Genomic DNA, 22,638 nt, shown 5'->3' on the forward strand with positions numbered 1-22,638 from the left:
TTCTGAAAGGTCAAGTTTATAGGAGTCTGAGGTTTGCCAGTCACTTATTTGTGTGTTTGTGGACGCTTTTATGGCACTCAGTTGGGCTGGGGCGGCAAGATGGCTCTGTAGAAGACAACGTTGCTTTAAGGTAGGGTTGCCAGACCCGCGTTGAGAAGAGCTGTACATTTTCTGCATTTCCGCTTCCACCTAGAGGTCGTTCCGATTTTTGTACTCTTCCTTTAATAAACAGCATTCCTGGCTCACCAGTTGAGAATGTTTAAAGGCGTATCTTCCAAACTGGGAAGTCAGCCGGGTCATGACGCCCGTGAGAGGTTCATCCGCAGCGGATGAAGAGGAGATGAGGGAGTCCAGAGACAAAGGCCAGCAGTATCGTTGGGGAAGAGCTGCAGCAAAGATCCTGTCAGAGTTCGTCCAAGCAATCTCCAAGTTCATGAGAACAGCAGGGGGTGGAAAACCAGACAGCTGAAAGCTGCAGGAGAGAGGGACTACCGGAAAAGTGTCCGGGATAAATAAACGGGAATCAGTTGTTCCTGAATAGACAGGCAGTCTGAATTGGATCAGTGCCACCAATTAATTTATAAAGCTTGGCAGTTTGAAAAGATCTAGCGTGCTATTAACAATGTCCATGCCTTCTCTGTTCCAGTGATCAGTTGTTAGAATCCTTGTGTCATTTCCAGGACTGATTACTTGGACCTAGACCTGATTTGTACCCTGATTTTGCTCTCGTCTTAAACTCTGTTTTGGTAACTCTTATTACTGAAACCCTTTCCCAGTGCTGAGTTGAGGTGCTACCCACCTATTCTTAAATTTTCAGAAAAAAATATATTAATGGGAAAGTGTTGTCCTTGTGAATCCTTCTCTTACCTCTGTTTAAATCACAGCAGACACCTGAATTTCCTCCAAGGTTATGGGTGACAAAACCTAGAAGATTTTAAACACCATGAGGCTGCCCTTGGATGCTGCAAGAATAAGGCGGAGGCAGCAGGGGAAGGGGGGAAATACTCTGTACACTGTTACAGCAAAGGACAATTTAAGTCTTTCTCACAGGTAGAGGACGAACTGTAGGCAACATCATGGGGACACAGCAGGAAAAAAAAATGTTGCCAAGCCATGTAGCTCCCCTCACTCCAATGTCATTTGTATTACAGTCTGGCATTTTAAACCAGGGCCTCTGACTGTGCCTCCCAGCTGATCTTCAGAACTGGCTTTGAAAGAAGATCAGCTCAGCTGAAAACTGACTGGTGTGGTGTGGCCAGATCCCTCTTGCTGTTTTACCACACACGCACTTCCTCCACTTCTGGACTCCTTTTGAACACATTCAGCATTTTTTCAGAAGAGTGCTGAGCCTGTGTTCAAAAGGAGGCCAATTAATATTGCACAACCCCACCCCACCCCCCACCACTTAAGCATGCAAAAGCCCAGGTCTGCTGGGTGAAATGGCTCTTTCAAAGGCTGCAGGTTGCCCACTGTAATAGGTCAGTGGATTTATGGATTTGGAGACCTGGCAGATAAAAAGATGGATTTCTCCTTTCACCTGTTGCCTCTCCCAATCCATGGGATTAGAGGCCTCAGTGAGAGAGCTACCTTATTCCTCTGGCCTCACAAGCAAAGGGGAAGTAAGTTCTGACATGGTTAAACTCATGTTCACCCAAGCAGAGGGCAGTGTGACATAGCCCATGCAATTTCCACCCACCTTTGCCTGGGCAGTGCTGTGATTGGCAGACATCTGAGAAGCGGTGGAGGCAGCAGATCAAAAGGACTCTCCAATCTCTTTACTTAGCAGGGCCAACAGATTATGAGGATTGGTTGGAAGGTAGTTTCGTTAGCTTCAGTGAAAGTACTTACAAGCATGATTGTAGTAATAAACATGCTCTCTTGTTACTGAGAAAGCTTTTAAAAATGTTGGTAGGCCTGCAATAGTCAATCATATGCATAAAATTGTTCTGTTAAACTAAAGTTCTCACATTTTGACATAGCTCAAGTAATGACTACTGAATCCTGAACTAAGAATTTGTGCTTTAACTGAGTAACAGTTTAGGCTGATAGTATGTTTCATTAAAGGCTCAGAGACTACAATAATAGAGAGCAATGGCATCTTCTTTGAAGATTTTTACCAGCAGTCTTCTGACAATTACTTAGAAGAGTATACAAGGTTTTATTTCCAAGTAAAACATGCACAAAAGTCAGGCTGTAACATAAGAGGCATACTTATTCTAAAGAGAAGAAAAATTAAATAATATTTGCTCAGTTTCATTAATGGCATGATGTAATTAGGGTATGTCTCAAAATCCATCCTTCTAGTGATCAGTACTTGTATTTCCTTATATTTTTATTTTATAATCATAATGATCATGTGCTATCAAGTTGGAATTGACTCTTAGTGACCACATGGATAGGTTTTCTCCAGGATGATCTGTCTGCAACCTGATCCCTCAGGTCTTCAGGGGTGAAGCCATGGCTGCTATAATTACATTTATCAAATATAGGAGTATTGTATTGTTTATCGTTAGTATATCATATGCATGTTCTAGGTGCACAAATGATTCTTAATATTTAAACAACTGAAGGATGAAAATATTAACTTCTTTTGGGGAAATGTTTTTGTAGATCACTTCTTATAAAGTTGTTAAGAAAATGTTGATTTAAACCCTGAGAAGAATGTGAGAGTGCCCAGAGCTATTAACTACCTTTTATAGGATATGTACAAGCTATTTAGTCATGTTCAGTCCTGCATGAGAGATTGCCTGAGAACCTGATGTAAGGCTCCTTGTGTTTGTCAATGATAAAGCTGGAGAAATGTGTAATAAATTATAATACAGAGGGAGTAGGAGGCACAATCAGTACAATTTGGCTTTATTAAGAACAAGTTTCAAAACACCCACTATAATAATGTTTCCATTATATAAAATGTATGGCAATACTCTGTGTTCAAACTATCAAATGCATTCCGTTACAGTTTCTGGACTCTAAACCAAAGCGTATTGATCTAATACAATAATATGGTAACTAGCTTTGCTCCTAAGTTCACTTTGGGTCATATCCATTTATGTGTTAATATGTTTGGTACAAACCCCCTACCTTATGCTGTATTTTGTGCTAACATCAGCACATTTTATAGGAATACAGCCAGGTAATAACTATATTTCATTGCTGAATATAGTGTAGTTACAAGCTCTATAGTGTAAGCAGTCTTATTTATTTATACTAAAGCCAATAACCCCCTTTCACCTCTCTGAAAATTGGATGCCTGAAGCAGCTATTGTCCATTTAAAAACAACAACGTATTAACAGAAATAAAATGTGCATTCATGTCAGTGGGTATAAATGAAGAGAAATGAAACTAATAATTATAATAATTCTGGAGCTAGACCAAAACTACATGCAAGTAGTAAGCCAAATCAAGCCTTGCTGAAGAAGAACACTGGCTAGGACAAGGAAGAAAATGTCTTAAACTTATATAGTGAAGCATTTTGCAGGTTTGGTGCTACTATCAAAAATAAGTTGCCTTTAACTGCCCCACGGAAGGCAACACAGTCTATAGTATGATGCATATATACACTATAGAGAGTAGCCTCAGTATTTGAAAGTAATCTGCTTAGAACACAGTTGCTTTTATAGAAATATGTGGTATCTTTAACATAATTTTAACTGTGTCTGGAGTTGTGAGTCAGATTGTACAAATAGATGGTTCAGAAGGTAGGGCTTTCTATAGGGTTGCTCCTGAGATCAAATTTACAGCCCTCTTTCCACTGCAATCTTGGCTTATTTGTTTTTTCTCAAAAGATCCAGTTAAAGATAAATCAGGTGTGCTTCATCCCTGCAGTGAAAAGCCAAATGCAGATTCACTGAGAAGATGTGGTATTCTGATTTTGTGAGCCCAAACATCTGGAGGATACCAGGTTGGGGCAAACTATATGCATTAGTTAGATCTTTAACTGGATCTCTTAAGTTAGATATACAAGATGTATTATATAGTTCCCTCTTTGCAAATCTACCTTATCAGTAACATTGTCTTCTTCAAAAGATTAACAATTCGAGCTTGGTGTTCGGTGGCACTGGATTCTGCTACTTGCAGTGGTGTCTTCTTCAAGCTATTAGTAGCCTGTAGATTTGCTTTATCTCGTGCAGACCAGTTGAGCAGTGCGCTTACAGAATCAAAATGACCAGCTTTGCAAGCACAATGCAATGGGGTATCTTTATTGTTGTCTAAGGCATTAATAGCTGAGCCATTGCTCAACAAAAAATCTATTAAATTACTGTGTCCATGTTCTGCTGCAAGATGCAATAGTGTCTTTCTCCAAATATTTTTGTCATTGATATTTTTATTATCTCCAGCAATCAAAAGTTCTTTTAGTATCTCCATATTTCCACTGATGGCTGCATAATGCATTGGTGTACAGCCATCCATGTCTTTGCTTCCGACTCTAGACTTCTTAACTAACAGTGATTTCACTGCATAAAAATGGCCTCCCATAGATGCAAAATGAAGTGGAGTCTTTTTCTCTTTATCTGTTGCATTTGGATCTGCCTTGGAATTCAGAAGCAGCTCCACCATAGCAGGATTCCCCATTTCAGCTGCAAGATGAAGAGGTGTCTTTGATCGCTTATTCTTGAGGTTGACATTGGCTCTATGTTGCAACAGCTTTAGAGCTACATCAATGTGACCTTTATCACTTGCCATGTGCAATGGAGTGAATAGTTCTGTGGTGGCTGCATCAATCTTAGCTCCTCCTTCAATCAGCAGGTCAACTAATGCTCCTCGGTTGTATATTGCAGCAACATGGAGGGGAGTTTGAGCTCCTTGAGCTGTGATGTTAGGATCTATTCCCTTGTGCAGAAGCATCTTTGCAATGGAAAAGGACCCAGCTTGAACTGCTAGGTGTAAGGGGCTACTTGAGTTAGGGGCCTTGTCCTTCAAGTTGGCTCCCTTCTCAATGAGAACTTCTGCTGACTTAATCTTCCCCATTTCACATGCCACAAGCAATGGTGTGTACTGCTCTTCATTACGGACATTAACATCCATACCTCTTTCAATTAAAGCAGCTACAATGCCATGCAGATCTTTTTCTATGGCTTTAAACAAAGTTGATACCATAGTTTCAGATGACAGTCCTCTGGCATATTCCAGCAATAATTTGAAGAGAGATTGGTTGTTGCTATTAAAGGCTGCATCAATTATGTTGGAATCGACTTTGGCACCACCTTCCAACAGTACCTTGACAGTCTTCTTATGTCCCTGAGATACAGCATAGCTCAAGGCAGTCTGGCCTCTCTCATCCTTGGCATCTATCAAAGCGCCATTTTTTAAAAGCATTTGAACCAGGTCACTATCATCCTTGAGAGCAGCCATGTGCAGGAAGTTGTGCTGATTCCTGTGTCGTCTTGTCTCTTCTTTCAAGATGTTCTTTAGAACATGAATATGCTGGTTCTGATTAGCCAAGTGAAGTGGAGTTTTGCCTTCTTGATCAAAACTGTACATGTTGGCACCAGCTTGGAGCAGCATTTTCACTGCTTTATCATGACCTCTCCCAGCAGCTCTGTGTAGTGGGGTTCTTCCTTTGTTATCCTTGACCTCCAGTTTGGCACCTTTGCTGATTAAATAATCAATTATTTCAGTGTGTCCATGGGCTGCTGCAATGTGTAAGAGAGTTTCATCTGCAGAGTTTGTTGCATTCACATTACTCCCATTTAAAGCTTTTTCCAAATCAGAAAGAATTCCTTTCCTTACCAAATCAAAGACAGTAGGAACATTAAAGTTACTGTCTACAGATTGTCCTGCTGCCAGAGTGGTTTTTATTTTAGGTTTATCACAAATCAGCTTTTTTGGCTTAATAGGTCTAGGGCTATCTTTTTCCTCTTGATATGGAGCCTTATCCTTTTGAAACCATCCTTTATCTTTTTCAAGGAGATACCCTATCAGTTGTCTTCTGGCATCTCCAATTTTCCCATTCACATCACTCACATAATTCCTCATATTGCTATATAAGTGTGGCTCAATCTGTTTCAAGCATGGATAAAAAAAAAGTCTGCAAGCTCGCTCACCTTGAGAAGCCAAGATATCCAAAATGCGAGAATTCTTTGCCATTCGTGTTCTATAGTAGGATAAAATAATTTTTTTCTCAGATGTAAGGACACCATTTTCTATCAGCCAGTCCAGAAGGTGATCGGGATTTTTTATTCCCTCCACAAGTTCATTCTTTTTAGTTTTCAGTACTTCTGTGGCATATGGATTTGTGAATATGCTAGAATACATTCTGTTTTTAGATGACTTGAGTACAACACACTGTATCCTTTGAAGTTCAGCATTTACTGTAATTGTAGCTCCCTGAGGTTTCTGCCAACAAATATTGTGGTGGCTCAACTGGAAAAATCAGGAACAAACTTTCCCTCCTGCAAAAAGCATAAACTCCTCACCTTTTATTGTTCAATTCCACTGATGTCTGATCCTTTTCTGTTGCTTAATAACAGAGTTGACAAAGGTTTAAAAAAATACAGTGAAATTAAAAAGTATTCCAATATACTGGTAGCCCAAAACGTTGTAACAAGAATCCGTGTCTCAGAATTGGTATCTAAGTTCTTGATGAAATAAAAACTTTTTTCATTATTTGCTGTGGAAGCCATCTGTCAAATATGTCAACAACCAACCAGTGGGCTGTTTACTGTTGCTATGTAACTGGCCTTTGTGTAATGTTAAGATAAAATAGTAAGCCTTGAGTTAATTAAACAAAGGTGTTTCATACAGTATTCAAGAACTGCACTGCTGTATTATTAACAAAAGTAAGCCAAGTAAGATTTTTAGCAAGAAGTGTTCTTGTTGTGAAAGTCATAATGATAAATAGCAACTTACCACGTGTGTGTGTGTATGTGTATGTGTCTATGTGTATATATATATACATATAAAGACTTTTTGCACATTTTAATAAAGATCATATAGTTTTGGTAAAGTTAAGTTTCAAGTTTAGAAGATAAAATATTTTAACAATGTAGGCATTTTCATTAAAATGATTTGGGAATAATGTAATGATGGCATCTAATAAATAGCAAATTATAAAACAATCCTATCAATAACTACAGCAGGAGAGAAGATAGATTGAACATGATACTACAATAGTTGAACAGCTGCTATATCCTATATATGCTCGGCTTCTTGGGGTGGGGGGACACAAAATGATGTAGAAATTCAGAAATACCTAATGCTGCATTGTATACATCTAGAGCTGTCTTGGTGAGGATTGATGCCTACCTATCATTTGCACCCACAGAGAACTGATAAACTTGTAGTTAGTACATTCCACTAACAATATTCCCTGTACATCAATCATACAAAAAGATGCTATAGCATCCCCAGTCCATCACCCCCATTGACTGTGGGAGCAATGATTCCGTCACTGACAGGTCACTGTTATTTGTCTAGGCAGCAAATTTTCACAAACACCATTTTGGAGCCCAAGACACACACACACACACACACACACACACATACAAATACGAAGGAAGAATTTCCATAATGCCAGGAACAGCAAGTAATTTACAACTGGGTTGGCTAAGGGAATCACTTAGACTGATCAAACATTTTCAGGGGCAGCTCACTAGTCAATATACCATGTGCACGTGGTTGAAAAAAGTAGCTGTGTGTCCATAAGGAAGCAGAATATTTGTTGGGTTTTGTTTTTTGTTTTTTGAAGTATTACACAGTCGTGGTGAATCGGGTGGTTGAAACGATGCTAGAATTGAAGCATTTTCCATTATTGGTCTGTATGAGGCTAATGGGAGGAAAATGGGTGTGAATATGAATATTTTGAAAATGTTTTGAAAAGCCATATACTGAGTTATTTGGCTCTGTTTCTGAGTGAAATGTACCCATTAAACACATCAAGACATTTTGTTTGTTTAAACTAGTAATGCTGGGACAGCAAGTTAATCACTGCAGTACTTGAAAGAAGAAGATGAGTGTTTTAAGTTAATTGTTTAGTCTTCCTATCTGGCTTTGAAGGTCTGTGTGCTTTGAAGCTTTAAGGGCTTTGGATTCTCCAAGATGACTATATTTCTTAATATAACAGTCTGCTTTCAAAAACAGCGTACTTAGGCAATGTAACATTTGTTTAACATGATTTTTTTCTACATCTGGGAGAACAAAAAATGAATTATCTTTTTTAGGCAAATATTACATCAGCTTCTTGCCATTTATGGCTTGATATTTTTCCTAAACCCAGAAGAGGTCACTGTTTCTCTTTTGAGCATATTCAACAGCCACGCTTGGAAGTAGCTTTAAAGTATTTAGAGACCTGGAACCTGTTAAAATGGCATGCCATGCAACTGAATGATTTCCAATATCTTCATTATATTCTCTAGGGAATGTGGCTTGACATAACAGCTGGAATGGATGAACATAAATATATCAGTAGTGAGTGAAGTTGTGTTATTAATGTTTCCCAGCATGCATTTTAATTTGAGATTTAGCCATTGAAGCACAACATGTATCTAGATTGTTGCCTGGTCTTTATTGAAAACATTCAGCATCTTTGTTACAAGCTAAGCAGCGACCTAGACTGGAATTGAGATGTTAAATGTTTTCATTTTACTTTGGACATTTTGGAGAATGTCTTGCTTCAGTGACTCTGGACCTCTCCTGTTATTAAAATGCTATAAATAGGCTTACTGCACATCCCAGTTTGACTGGGCTTGTCCCAGTATTGAACTTCAATTGAGGTGTCCCAGCTGGATTACAAAAAAAGTTCCAGAAATTAGGGCTGCACAAGCAAACTGAGTGAGATTTGAAAAAATGCTGAAGTTCAGCTTTGTCTGTGCAAATCTGCTAATCATGAGCATTGTGCCCCATTAACTGACTGAAAATATGATATGCCTAGCTGTAAGCACCTGAGTTATGAACACATATTTATTTTGTCAAACTGAGAAGCATGATTTTTCTTGGCATAATGGAGACCATTCTCCTGGTCTGAGAGATTGCCTACTACCTCTGTTCAATCTGCCTCTTTATTATTTAGAGATAATTTTGGTTATTAAAATGCATTTTGCACATAGAGGGAGCAACATGATGTTCAGTGACTGAAAGGAGACTTCTGGCATTGACCTCCTTCCGGCATCCATGTGTCACTTGCTGGCCAGAGGTTAGGCCTGCCTCAGGGCATAGGTACTTTTATCATTGTTAAGGTCATTAAAAATCTAGACCAGTGTTTCTCAACCTTGGCAACTTTAAGATGTGTGGACTTCAACTCCCAGCATGGCTGGCTGGGGAATTCTGGGAGTTGAAGTCCACGTATCTTAAAGTAGTCAATGTTGAGAAACACTGGTCTAGACAAAAGTGAGTTCCCTGATGATCAAACAATGTCATGACTGGGGTTTGCCATTACATAAACTATAAAATATCCCAGTTGTTTCTATGGATGGGGAACTTCCATTTCAAGGCAGTTGCTGGGTTCAAAACTGATAGGCCACAAAAAAGAAACCAAGGAGCTAGAACTTTGCATGGCTGCTTATACCCTGCTGAACAGAAAACAGAACTCTCTCCAGCCTGATCAAAAGAAAACTCAGTTCCCCATGATCTGTTGCTAATTAACAGCTTTTCTTGTCTCGCACAGACTATTGTACAGATAGTCCTTGTTTAGTGACTGCCTCATTTAGCAACATTTGCAGTTACAATGGTGATGAAAATGTAACTTTATGACCAATCCTCACATTTACTACCTTCGCAGGACTGTAAAGCAAAGGAAATCTGAAGTAAGATCATAAGCAAAGTTGCAGTTTTACTTAGCAGCTACTTCGCTTAATGACCAAATTGCCAGTCCCAATTGTGGTCGCTAAATGAGGAGTTGCAAAGAAGATCCCTGTCTGGGTTCTGGATCATAGTCTGTTCAGGGCCTCTCCTCCAGGAATTTGTCTACTCCCTTTTTGAAGCCATCTGAATTAGTGGCTAACATCACATCTTGTGGCAGTACATTCCACTGGCTGATTACAGGCTGCATGAAGAAATATTGCTTGTCATCAATTTAAAACTTCTATAGTCAATTACATTGGGTGGCCTCTCATTCTAGTATCATGGGAGATGGAGAAAAACTCCCTCTTCAGCTTTCCTTTACCACACATAATTTTATAAACCCCAGTCTTCATTAGCGTCTTTTCTCTAAATTAAGCATCCGAATCATTGCATCCAGTCCACACAGAGCAGATATTCAGTTCCTCTGGCCATCTTGGTTTTACAGAGTTCTCAGTAACATTCAACTGGATGCTACTCAGAACTACACATGTAAGGGCTGGTGAGTAGGAAACAATGATTTTCAGCCCAGATGTGGTTATGTAGGAGGTGCATGTGGTTGACAAATTCATTCAAGAAGGCCTAAGGTCATATAAGAGTTCCTTATCTGGCCACTGACAATTCAGTCCTCATCATTTTATAAACTTAGAAGAATGGATTCTTACCTCCAATGTGTGTCAACTGAATGTCACTGAGAACTCTATACAAAGTACTGTAAACTTTCTCAAAGACAACCAGGATATAAACATAAATTATAATAAACATGAATACCATTTACATCAGGGAGTGATATATGCTTGTGTATTCGCTGCGGGTTAAACCGCTGAGCTGTCGATCGGAAGGTCGGCGGTTCGAAACCGCGCGGCGGGCTTAGCTCCCGTTGCTCGTCCCAGCTTCTGCACACCAAGCAGTTCGAAAACATGCAAATGTGAGTAGATTAATTGGTACCGCTTCGGCGGGAAGGTAACGGCGTTCCGTGAGTCATACTGGCCACATGACCCGGAAGTGTCCTATGGACAACGCCGGCTCCAAGGCTTTGAAACGGAGATGAGCACCGCCCCCTAGAGTCGGACACGACTGGACTTTACGTCAAGGGAAACCTTTACCTTTTTATTCATATACTGGAGCTTGGATAATCTAATCTAGAAGTAAACTTTAAGAGATCCTAAAGGACATTACTTCCAATGAATACTACAAACCCACACAAGTATGAATCTTCAAGCCTATACTATTAACAGTTTCAAATAAGTGTAAATTCTCCTTCAAGGAGAACTCTGTTCCTGGTGATTTTATGAACCCATGAAATGTTAAGAAAACGTTTCCCATTGCCTTTATCAAATTCTAGTTTACAGCCATGATATTGTCTGATTGTTTCTTTCCAAATACTAGGTTTCCCCCTGCTTAGTTTTTTGAAATCAGCAAAGTGTGGCTAGAAGGTGCCATGTGGTCAGGGCCAAGTAAACAGTCTCCCATGCCATTTTTAATAATCAGAAAGCAGTTCTAGGTAGAAATTGCAGTAAGTGTTTGTATCTTTGACTGTATAATGCAGTGTTTTTCAACCTTGACAACTTTAAGACATGTGGACTTCAATTCCCAGAATCCCTCAGACAGCATGCTGGCTGAGGAATTCTGGGAGTTGAAGTCCACACATCTTAAATCTGCCAAGGTTGAGAAACACTGGTATAATGGTTCAACAAAACAAATTACAGTAGAGTACTGGAATCTAAAACTGTTGCTGCATTTTAAATAATTAGAATGTCACTACATGTATAGACATTGTTCTTAAATTATTTATTTGAAAATAAAGCCCACTAGATTATGATTAACCAAGACTAGTAAGAGGTTCAAGCAGATACCTTTTATTTACTGCTTTGTTTTCTTCACCACCAATGCTGTGTCAAAGTATCCCTGTGTAATTATCTCTCTCCTAATTTCATACATCCTTCACAATGTTATACTTAGCTTCATTTCACATTTAATGTTTACTGATTTGGAAGAAAACTCCTTAATCGTAGCATTCATTTGCACAAACATTTTTAAGACTGCATGTTAGAATTTAAAACAAATTTGGGGAGGAATTTTAGAGCTTTCTTCCAAATAAATGTATTAAAATTGCTACTTAAAATTGTATTATGCTGACATCAGTATATTACTTAAGGAACACAGTAACCTTTTGCAGGTACAGTATATCCAGAAATAATTCACTCAGTGTCTTCAGATGACATACTAGGCCAAGTCTGGCACTAACTATAGGTAAGCAGATCAATCATTTGGTGACTGACAGTATGGTAAATCAAGGCCAGTCATGGTTTACATGTCATCTTCCATACAGGACACTATCACAATAATTTTTATGATGCCTGTTTGGGTGATACCTCGTATTGCTTAAAAATCCATTTTTGGAATTTTTTTTAAACTAGGTCACTTGATTTTAGATAGTTCCACTGTGGACAAAAGTAGGGGAAAGCTAAATCTCCTTCATTGATATCCTCATTCTATCCCCCACATACCTGGATGGATGAAAAAAGAGATGAGCCAATGCTATATCTACAAAGGTCCCACTCTGAAGCTACTTCTCCCTTCCATGTCTCTATCTAGGTCGAAAGGGGAAGTTCACTCCTCTCTCCCATCTAGGTTCAAACAACATGTTGGATCATTTAGATGAGTGTACCCAAAACAAGCCACAGTTACAAACTTTAATTAAGGCACTCTTCCTTAACCACAGTTTAACTCATGGTCTTAGTCTGGAAATTACATCCACTGTAACTCCACATTATAACTTACTATGTCATGCAAACCATGATTCCATAAGATCAGATGGCTCCCACCCTGTTGGCATTTCAAAGGGCCATCAAGCCATGGCTATTCTCCCAGGCCTTGGGCTAGCATGACTTGAGCCCGCTCTACTGAATGTTAGATGTTGGTGAGATGTTTTGAGCTCTGCCAGGTTCATCACCTTGCTCTTCTTCCTTTTTCTTTTGTTCTAGTTTGGTTTTGTCATCTGTTGTTTCTATTACATGGTTTCATACTGTCTGGTGTATTGTGAGCTACCCAGAATAATTTGGAGTCAGGCAGCATCAAATTGAATTAAAAATAATAAAACAGGGCATTGAGTCCAATGAGGCCAATTTCCTGATAAATATGGAATTGCAGTTCAAGACATGAGGTGGCAACTTCTTCTACCCCCTCTTCTATCCATCAATCAGAGGTTGCACACATGTGCATGTTGATGTGTTCATGTCTGCCCCCATTCACAATATCTCACATGCTTACTCTCATAGATGCCCATGCTCTTCCCAAACAAGGACAGACTTAAGAGATGGGTCTAGCATTGGGAAAAATGCTGTCTCATAGTTCTCTATTAGGCAGTTAGCTGGTCATAAATAATTTAAACCATTTTTCTATCATTGCCGCCAGCACTCTAATTATATTATTAGTTTGAAGTTATTTTTATTTGTAAGAAAATGTATAAATGTCAGTATCCATCGCACCAACCATCTCCATATAGGTGAGTGCAATCAGATCTGTGCATGAATATGTATTGCCTTATATTAAAAAGATAACATCAGCTTCAAGTCAGCCTTCACTGCTGGTGACTTCATGGATACATCTAGTAGCTTTCCTGACAACAGTATGAAAGCATTTGTCATGGCTTCTTCTGGGAAGATCTTTCAACTTGCCAGTCATATTATTCATCAAAATAAGGAGATGGACTACAAATGGAATTTTAAAAAGATTCAAGATATTCAAGACTTAACAAATGGAAGAGTACTGTGGAAAGACCCTTCACATGGGTCATTCTTTGGCCTAGGGGCCCTCCCCTTAATTAACAATCTTCCGAACAAAAGATAAACTATGTGTACAGTCACTTACTGAAGTCTACAATAACAGACTTTCTAATTCTGATATTATGTATGTGACATATTTGTATTAAATTTATCTCCAGTTACAGAACAATAAATACAAAGACACAACGTTCTGCTCAGAACTTAAAAGCATAAACTGAAATGTTATTCTTCTGATTATACACAGTGATTTCAAAATGGTTTAGAAGTGAATTAAACAACTCAAATTGAAAGCCATTTACTATAGGCCAAAATACAGGTGGCAATCTCTTCACGGCTAGGATCACTCAAAAGGTTGATTGTCTCTTATATCCTGTCTGTCTAATAACAATTTGCTAATGATTTGCAAGTTGAACTATGAATAGTTTCAAAAGCAAAGATTCAGTAGCAATCAGATTTTAAAATATTGATAGTGGCCCCCTGTATTATAAGCTTGAAATTACAGAATAGAGAATTATGGGAATTATAAGTGTACTCTAAGTTTATTATTGAATTTTATCAGTTAAAATGTTATTTGTTTATTTATTTAACCCATTTTTAATAAGGTCTGTCTTTCTACATTAAAAAGTACTCAGAATCAGGTTTAAAGAAATCGCAAATAATACAGTAAAATTGAAAGGAAAAAGAAAGTCAGAGACAACTTATAAAACTTTAAATGCAGCTTTAGAACAATCCTGACATGGGTGGATAAAGAGAACCAAATCTGTGAGTGGGGGATCAACAATATCCAAGAGTCTACCAAACTTATATCAGTAGGAAAGATGGAAGTGATGTGTTTGAAAGTCTTCCTTCCTCGCCTTCTCACACCCCCACCCCTGTAGCTCTTCTTTTCCCCTATCAAATTCCCTTCTGTGGATTGTACTTGGATAGAATAAAGAAACAAGAATCTCAAAAAGATGTACATTAGTTGCTTGGTAAAGAGCCAGTGTGGTGAAGTGGTTAAGGCATCAGGCTAGAAAACAGGAGACCGGGAATTCTAGTCTTGCCTTAGGCATGGAGCCAGCTGGGTGACTTTGGGCCGGTCATTTTCTCTCAGCCCTAGGAAGAGGCAATGGCAAACCACTTTGGAAAAACCTTGCCAAGATAACTGCAGGGACCAGTCCAGGAGTGAAAAACTAACTCAAAGTCACACACATACATACACACACAAGTTGCTTGGCAAAGGCCTTGCCCAGGAGAAGGAGCGCTTTGGCTGTGCAGATCCAAGCTTTCCCATGATTTCCCTCATACTCATGAATCGCTGCTTCCATTTTGCCTCTATCAAGACAGATCATTGATGCTGAGAAAGAAAGGACAGCAGAGTTGTGGGATGATTATGAAAAAAAATTGATATCAGAAGGCAGACTTCTCTTTCTATTGTTGGAAAAGGAGGTACAGAACATCTCATGTCTCCTAGGATGCCTCCTATCGGCCACAGAACTCCAGCCAAATTCATCGTACATATCCTTGCTGAAATAGCCTCATTTACAATATTTCTCAAAAATGAATTATACAAAATGTATTTCTCCTTTGGAAACCATTGCATAATTTGGCTGCTGCAACCTAAAAGGCCTTCATTTGTCCCCAGCCACCAAACTTTCAGTAAGAAGAAGAAAGTTTCCAGAAGGTACAGCCAGGTTGCTAGGCAAATTCATGTGAAATGAGGTTATTTACGTGATGTCCTAGGCCAAGACCATTTAGGTTTTAAAGATTAATATCTGTATTTTGGATTGAAGCAAACAAACTTAAGTCAGTTGATTCAGATGTGGCAGATATGATCTGAACTGCTGGTCCTAGACAGAATTCTAGCAGCAGAATTTGGGACCAAATGAAGTGTTTAGACTGCCTTCAAGGACAGTACCACCAGTCCCTTAAAATAATGTAGCCTGAAAATGTTTTCAAAATAAATGATTGCGGCCAGATATGAATTCTCCAAGAAAAGGCACAACTGTGTTATATTCTCTGGATCCCATTACCATTTGAGCAGAAGAGTAAGGCTGGATCATTGTACTTCCCAAACTGCAAATCTGCTGTTGAAGAAAAAGCAAGAAGATGAATGCAGCTTAAAAAAAATAAACAATAAAAATCCTGGGTTAAACAGTTGTGTCAATACCAAAATGATGCTTTGCCAGTGTCTTTGATCTGTTGGCAAATCTGGAGCAGGTGCTGTATAAGCTACAGGGAAGAAGAATAAGAGGGAATATTGCAGAAGGAATTATACATGTCCTTCTGAACTCTAATATTGACAGAGAAGAGCATCTACAGAATGGAGACAGAGCAGACTGGGCTGCTGGATAAGTAGGAGAGAAATTGAAGTTCTCGGGATTTGAAATAACCATCTGGAAATCAAATAGCCAGATCAACCAATGAGGGCCATGCTCCATTCAGGCTCCCCAGACTCAGCTGTAAATCTCCAACCCCCTACTTTACACAGCTTGATTAAGCTGCTAGGTTTGACCATGTTCAACACAGGGCTAGATAAAAACAGACAGAAGCCATCTAAAATGACTGATTGCCATCTGTCTGAATAAGAGTGTAGTTGAGCACTTGCTGCTGCTTCCTACTTTCCTGTATTTCAGCAGGCACTGTGCCCTGTGCTTCTTGGTTTTGAAGCCAAGCAGTTGTTGGTTGTTGACATTACTAACATCTCTACCATAAGTACTGCTGGTTCTTGGTTTATCTTTCATAGTACTGAACACAAAGAATAGAAAATAGAAAGGGGATTCTGGAAAGCTGATGGACAAGCATCAACCTCTTGAGATTATTCTGTCATCCCCTGGATATTCAGAAGTGAGAAGCTCCACAGTGATGAGGATAGAATTGCAATCACTCAGTCACCCTCATATTCTTAGACCAAAGGAAGGAACAGCCATTCTCTTAATGATTGGAAAACACTGTGGCAGTTTTCAAGCAGCCATGCAGATCCACTGTGTGAACCCTCCACTGGCAGCCTTTGTCAATCTGACCCCCAGCCCGCCTGGCCAAGAACAGTCACGCGCAGCTAGCAAACACATTGGCATTTTCCTTTTGGCTGCTGTCTCCATCTTTTCTCCCTGCAAGGGAGAAGTTTGAGTTTGAGGAAAACTGAGGTGACTTACGCACAAATAACCCCTACCATCCACTTAAAAAAAGAAAAATGCCAGTGATAATCTCCACCTTTATGTTGGGTGATTTCAAGAGTTGCACAAAAAGCTTTTCACTGGCAGAAAGTAAAGCCGGAGGATTCAAGTACTAAAGGCTGAATCAGCTTCAAGAATCCGAAAATGGAGAGAGATCATAACACTCCTTGGCAAAAGGGTCAGAATCTCTCCTCTCCAGTTTCAGCTGAAGAGCTTTCTGTGTTTTCAGTCACAATTAAACTTTCCATGAATACATCTTTTTCTTTCCCAGAGGGGTGGGTAAAAAGAAAAAAAAATGACTCCTTTAATCCCTTTAGAATCAAATTCTTCTTGGGATTTTTGCAGGGGGGATATCAGAGAGATATTAACTGCTCACATTTGGTCACAGAAGGCACATCAGAACTTATCTTGACACAACTACAACTTTCCTCTGTACTACTTCTAAACTCCATTAAGCACCAGAAAGAAGGTGTATAGAGCAACCAAGAATGGGGAGGGCAGGAGGACATCCTGTTTAAGTCCTCCTCAACTCTGGAATTACTCCAGCTGGAATGTATGCAGCAGGTGTCTTTTTAGATATTCCATCTGTATCCCACACTGGCTGTGAGTACTAGGATTTGCAGACTCAGCACATTTGGATGGGGCCAGGTTGGGATAAACAAGAGTTGAATGATGCCATAGTACACATCTATTTGGTGTTGGTTATGTAGGCAGGTCAAATAGGAGTGAGTATTAGGGCTATGAAACATTCTGAATGCAAATCAAATGCATCTTTTCCCAGAATGGGAAAAATAATAGGAGCTGTTTCTGAGTACATATGCATAAGATTGCACTGTAAAATAGTGACCAGAATAGGATGGATGGATGGATGGACAGATGGATTTCAGTTATAAAAATAATGTGTTGTGTTCCTTCAGGATTTGTATTAAGCATGATCTGTCTTTGCACTATCTGTCCTTTATCTCTTGAGTTCTACCATGTTCTGTTCTCAGATACTTAATACAATATTATTTAAAAATAATTCCTTAATGATAAAGATAATACAATATATGCTTTCCCTTCCTATTGATCTGTGATCTTGAATTGTGGCGGTGTATAGCGTTAGTTATTCAGATCATGTACTACTTCTGGTGTTAATTCTATCTGTATATCTTCATGAGTACCAAGTATATAAGAGAAAATGGGTTTGCAAAATGTTCTAGTTTAAAGACCTCCTGAACTTGTACTACCATTCTATTGCTCATAGCGGACTTAGGTAATTCTTTTACTAATAAGTGTCCTAGTCACACAGGATACAAGGCAAATATACATTATTCAGAAAGAGGCTCTGAGGCCAGGCCTGGTATAAGGAATAAGAAGCACAGCTGTTTCTGCTAATGAACTCCAAGAATTTGAATCCAGTTAATGGTACTGCTGGCCAAACCTATTTGATTAATTCATACCTTCAGGATTAGGACCAGACACAGAAGATAGTAATTGTTGAGAGCGGTCCAATTTTACTTTCTATATTGGCATTAGGATGTGTGTTGTCCTCATAAAAACAATGAAGTCCTGTTGGTAAACCTCTGAACATGACACCTGAGGATCCATCTTCCCATCCACAGAGCGATGTGAGACTCTTAATAAAAGAGACTCATCTTAATAGATAATACTTCTGGTTTGTATGTGTTGGGGCATGCAAATGAGGAAAGATGACACCATGTTGAGAACTGGAGTGAAAAGTAAAATGGAGAGAAATTCCCCAGAGAAGCCATATTTACAGGGTTGCTTTAGGAACTGGGCTATGAACCAGCAGGAGGAAGAGAGGATTAACCCTCTCTTCTGTATTTGGAAAACAGCTGTGCTGGAGAAGATTAGTTTAACTAAAAAAAAAAAAACCACCCACCCTCGGGCTGTTTCAAGCTTAAACTGACCTCCCATAACCCAGTATTGTCTGGATTATGGTGAGTGATAGAACATGCATCCAGGATGTAATAGTCCACATTTCCATCCCTAGAATCAATAAATAAGAGTCAAAAGACCTCTGACTGAAACCCTACTTTTCTCCAATCAAAATTAATAATACTGAATTAGGTGGACAAATTGTCTAACTTGGTATAAAGCAGCTTTTTAGAAGGAAGGATGGGGCAGAAGAATATTGTGAACATGAAAACATCAGGATTCCATACATCCAAAGGGCATAATAATGTGTGTGTACATCTTTCATAACGTGACTTCTGTGCAATACAACATAGGAAGTGAGGCACAAACACTATAATTGAATAATGAAAGCAACAGAGAGTCTTGTGGCATCTTAAAGATGAAGCGATTTATTATAGCATAAACTTTGATGGACTGGAGCCCATTCATCAACTGTAGTCAACAAAAGCTATAGTCAAGATTTCCTGTTACTTTAGCTGCCACAGACAGCTATTCCCCTGGAAAGGATATAATGATTACAAGATGGAACTGCATAAATTTCTTCTGCCATTTTTAATTTTTTAATTTTAATTTTATTTATATATATATATATATATATATATATATTTCAGCCATTAAAGACTGCATTTTAACTCCAGAAATATTCAGCTTTACCTCAGAGTTTCCCATGCCTTCCTCTTATGCAGTTCACTCAGTAACTAATTGCAATCTTTCTTCTTCATATTTTAAGTCATAAGTGCCTCTGAGTTTCCCTCATGTACTGAAAGCAATCCAGAAAGGAAAAAAAACCTTTGTCCTAATCTCTTTGTAACATCCCTCCTGGAACATTTTCTTCTTCTGTAGGATCATTATTGCAACCAAACCAATCTTTCAAAGAAAACTTCTTAATGCAGAATCATCCTATATTTCTCAGTCTTCTCAGTATTACTACTGTATCTTTTATGGCTATCAGATCTGGGCTGCAGAAATCCAAATGGCCACTAGATGGTGGCAAATAAACACAAACCCCCTCCATTTTCAACATTATGGAAGCTCTCACAAAATGGATACAATAATAGATGTGTCCAGTTACCAACAACCATTTACTAGAAGGAAATTGATGAGGTTGCTCCCTGACATCTTCTCTTGCCCTTCACATGTATTACTATCACAATTTGCTTCATTCTACCCCTTACCCCCAAGTTTGATAGTCATGCTTTCAGATGAAGGCTGGGTTGAAGGAGCTACCCACTATTCTTTATTTCTTGTGGGACTTATATAAGGCTCAGAGGCATTTTTGTAAGAAAGGATGGTGCTAGAAACTAGAGTTTTGCTCTGAAGCACGCCAGTTTCCAAAGTCCTTTTTTTAAATAGGATCTTTTAAAAAAATTTAAAGATCATATTAAAAAAAATTTCTAATAGGATCTTTAAAAAAAAATCAGATGGGACAAGAGACTTAGTGGTCATTCCCAACCTATCCAAAGAGGTCAGGGAATGAACATCTTCCAGAACTTTTTGCATGCAGTACATATATTCCACCTAGGAAGTACTGCCTTTTCATTCAAGCTACATTATCGCACTTTTTCATTACATCACTTTTTGGTTGCCCAGTCCCCAGAGTGAGCTCCACTAAAATTTAAGATAATACAAATCATAGTTTGAAAGGACCTCAGAGATCATTTATCCCATCAACTTTCTCAGTTCAGGATCTCCTAAAGTATTTTGGTCATATGGCTATCCAACCTCTGTTTGAAGACCTCCAGTGAAGAGGAACATGCCACTTCATGGGGCAATGTATTCTACTGCTTGACAGCTCTTACTGTCAGGAAATTCCTTCTAATGTGTAACCTGAATCTACTTCCTTTTAATTGCTATTCACTAGTTCTGGAATTGGTCTCCAGGGCAAGATCTTTTTGAATCTTCTCTTGGTTGTCGTCTTCTTTTTTTTTAATAATAATTTTATTAAATTTTAAAACAAAGAAAATCTAACAGAAACTAACAAAGAAGGAGAAAGAGAACAGAAGTGCAGGAAAAAGAAAAGAAAAAGAAGAGAACAGAAATAGAAAAAGGAATAACTCCCAACTTCTTTTACAACAGCGATAAGTAAAACTTACATTAAACTATTATTCTAAGGTTATAACATAACATTTATTTTTTCTATTGTCAACTAATATTATTAATCATCAAATCTGTATACCATAATTTCATTATTTTCTATTTTGCGCAAAAAGTCCAAAAGGGGCTTCCAATTCACCATAAAATTAGTGGATGTTCTCTTGGTCTTCTAAAGTGTTAGCCACTCTTCCTAGCTTCATGTCATCTACAGATGTGACAATCATTTCTCAACCCCTCCATCACAGTCTTTAATAAAAATGTTATATAGTACAGAGCCCAGGACACAATCCCGTGACACTCCAGTTGAACCTACTCTCCAAGCAGATATGGAACTCTCTGAGTGCAGTCATCCAGTCAATTATGAATTCACCTAACATTTGTATCATTTAGCCTGTATTTCATCATTTTATTAAAAAATATATCATGAGAGACTTCCTTGAATGCTTAACTGAGGTCAGGATACAGAACTTCAATGGCATTCCCCCAGTGCATTAATCTAGTAACTCTGTCAAAAAAGGAGATAAGGTTAGCACAACTTGTTTGTGACAAACCCATGCTGGCTCTTGTTAATTGTTGCATTCCAATCCAAGGACTTAAAACATACTGTTTAATAATCCACTGTAGGACCTTGCCCAGTACAGACATGAACCTGACAGGTCTGTAATTTCCTGGATCTTCTGTCTTCCCTTTTTTGAATATAGGGACATTTGCTTTCCATCCGCTCTTCTGGGACCTCAACAGTCTTCCTTCAGGAGTTTTCAGAGATTAGAGTTAGTAGTTCTTCAATCACTTCCTCTGGTTCTTTCAATACTCAGGAAGTGATTTATCTGGCCTTGGAGACTTGAATTCATTTAAATTCACTCAGCATTCTTTTACCTCCTTCTTGTCTATCCCAAGATGCAAATCTCTCCTTCCCATAGAACCATAATGATGACCAACTACTGTAGAGCTTCATTTCCCTTCTGAGAGAAGATAGACATAAAGTAAGTCATTCTGCCTTCTTGCTGTCATCTGTTACCAATTAACCCCTTTCTCCTCATAATACCTATGGCCTCTTTGGGTTTTGTTTGTTTGTTTGTTTCTGGTATACCTGAAAAAGATTCTTTTTGTTGTTTTGGGCATTTATCACAAGACTTGACTGTTTCTGAGGTTTAGTCTTTGATACACAAGCCCTACAATTTCTGGAGACTGTCTTCTATCTTTCTTGATTATACAATTCCTTCCATGTTCTATATATGTCCTTTTTTCTTTTTGGCATTTTGTAAAGCTGCTATTTAGAAGCCTCCCATTTTTCCTTCTAGTAGGAAGTGTCTGTGATTGCACTTTCAGTATCTCATTTCAGAGGATTTCTCATCCTTTTCAGACACTTATTTTCTTCCCAATTACAAGCCATTAGATCAGCACTTAGTGCAGCAACTAATTTTGTTGCAGCACTAATTCCTCGAAGTTCCCACACAGTGGAGCACAGTCTCCTGAAAGCAGAACTTGCCTTTGCTATTCTGCGCTTGACTTCTGTATCAGTGGTCACTATTCCGGAGAGGGTGCTGCCAAGGTAATTGAACTGGTCCACTGCCTGTAGTTTCTGCCTTTTGATCTTTGCCTTTTGACTGAACTGTTAAAAAGCTTGTGGAGGGATGGAGTTTTGAAAGAGTGCTAAACCCATGCTTTCCTGAAAATGCAATAAGACAGGAAAGCGCAGTCAAACCACAAGTCAAAATTTGCTACTCCCAAACCCCATCTTTGCTGCTCCCTAGCCACATCCTTGCACCACTGCTTTCGTCTGGTCCCTTTTGTACATCTTCCCAAGTGTTTATACTTCATCAAACACTTTCAGGACTTGAGTACACACTCACCCATTCTGAGTGCAGCAAACCAGCAAACAATAAACAACTCACCATCTTTTATT

The 22,638-nt window shown here is 38.8% G+C and overlaps 1 protein-coding gene across 1 annotated transcript; it reads right to left on the reverse strand.

Annotated features, from left to right (window-relative positions):
* Positions 1 to 3,372: 3,372 nt before the first annotated feature.
* On the reverse strand, positions 3,373 to 6,294 carry LOC134494885 (CARD- and ANK-domain containing inflammasome adapter protein-like). The gene has a single exon (XM_063300141.1). The coding sequence runs from the start codon at positions 6,254 to 6,256 to the stop codon at positions 3,995 to 3,997; it is 2,262 nt and encodes a 753-aa protein (XP_063156211.1). The 5' UTR covers positions 6,257 to 6,294; the 3' UTR covers positions 3,373 to 3,994.
* Positions 6,295 to 22,638: the final 16,344 nt, after the last annotated feature.

Source organism: Candoia aspera, chromosome 3 (genome assembly GCF_035149785.1).
Source record: "Candoia aspera isolate rCanAsp1 chromosome 3, rCanAsp1.hap2, whole genome shotgun sequence".
NCBI classification, from domain to species: domain Eukaryota; kingdom Metazoa; phylum Chordata; class Lepidosauria; order Squamata; family Boidae; genus Candoia; species Candoia aspera.

Excerpts from the sequence above, each read along its gene's own strand:
- LOC134494885 (XM_063300141.1), bottom strand. The coding sequence starts at position 6,256 with ATGTATTCTAGCATATTCACAAATCCATATGCCACAGAAGTACTGAAA.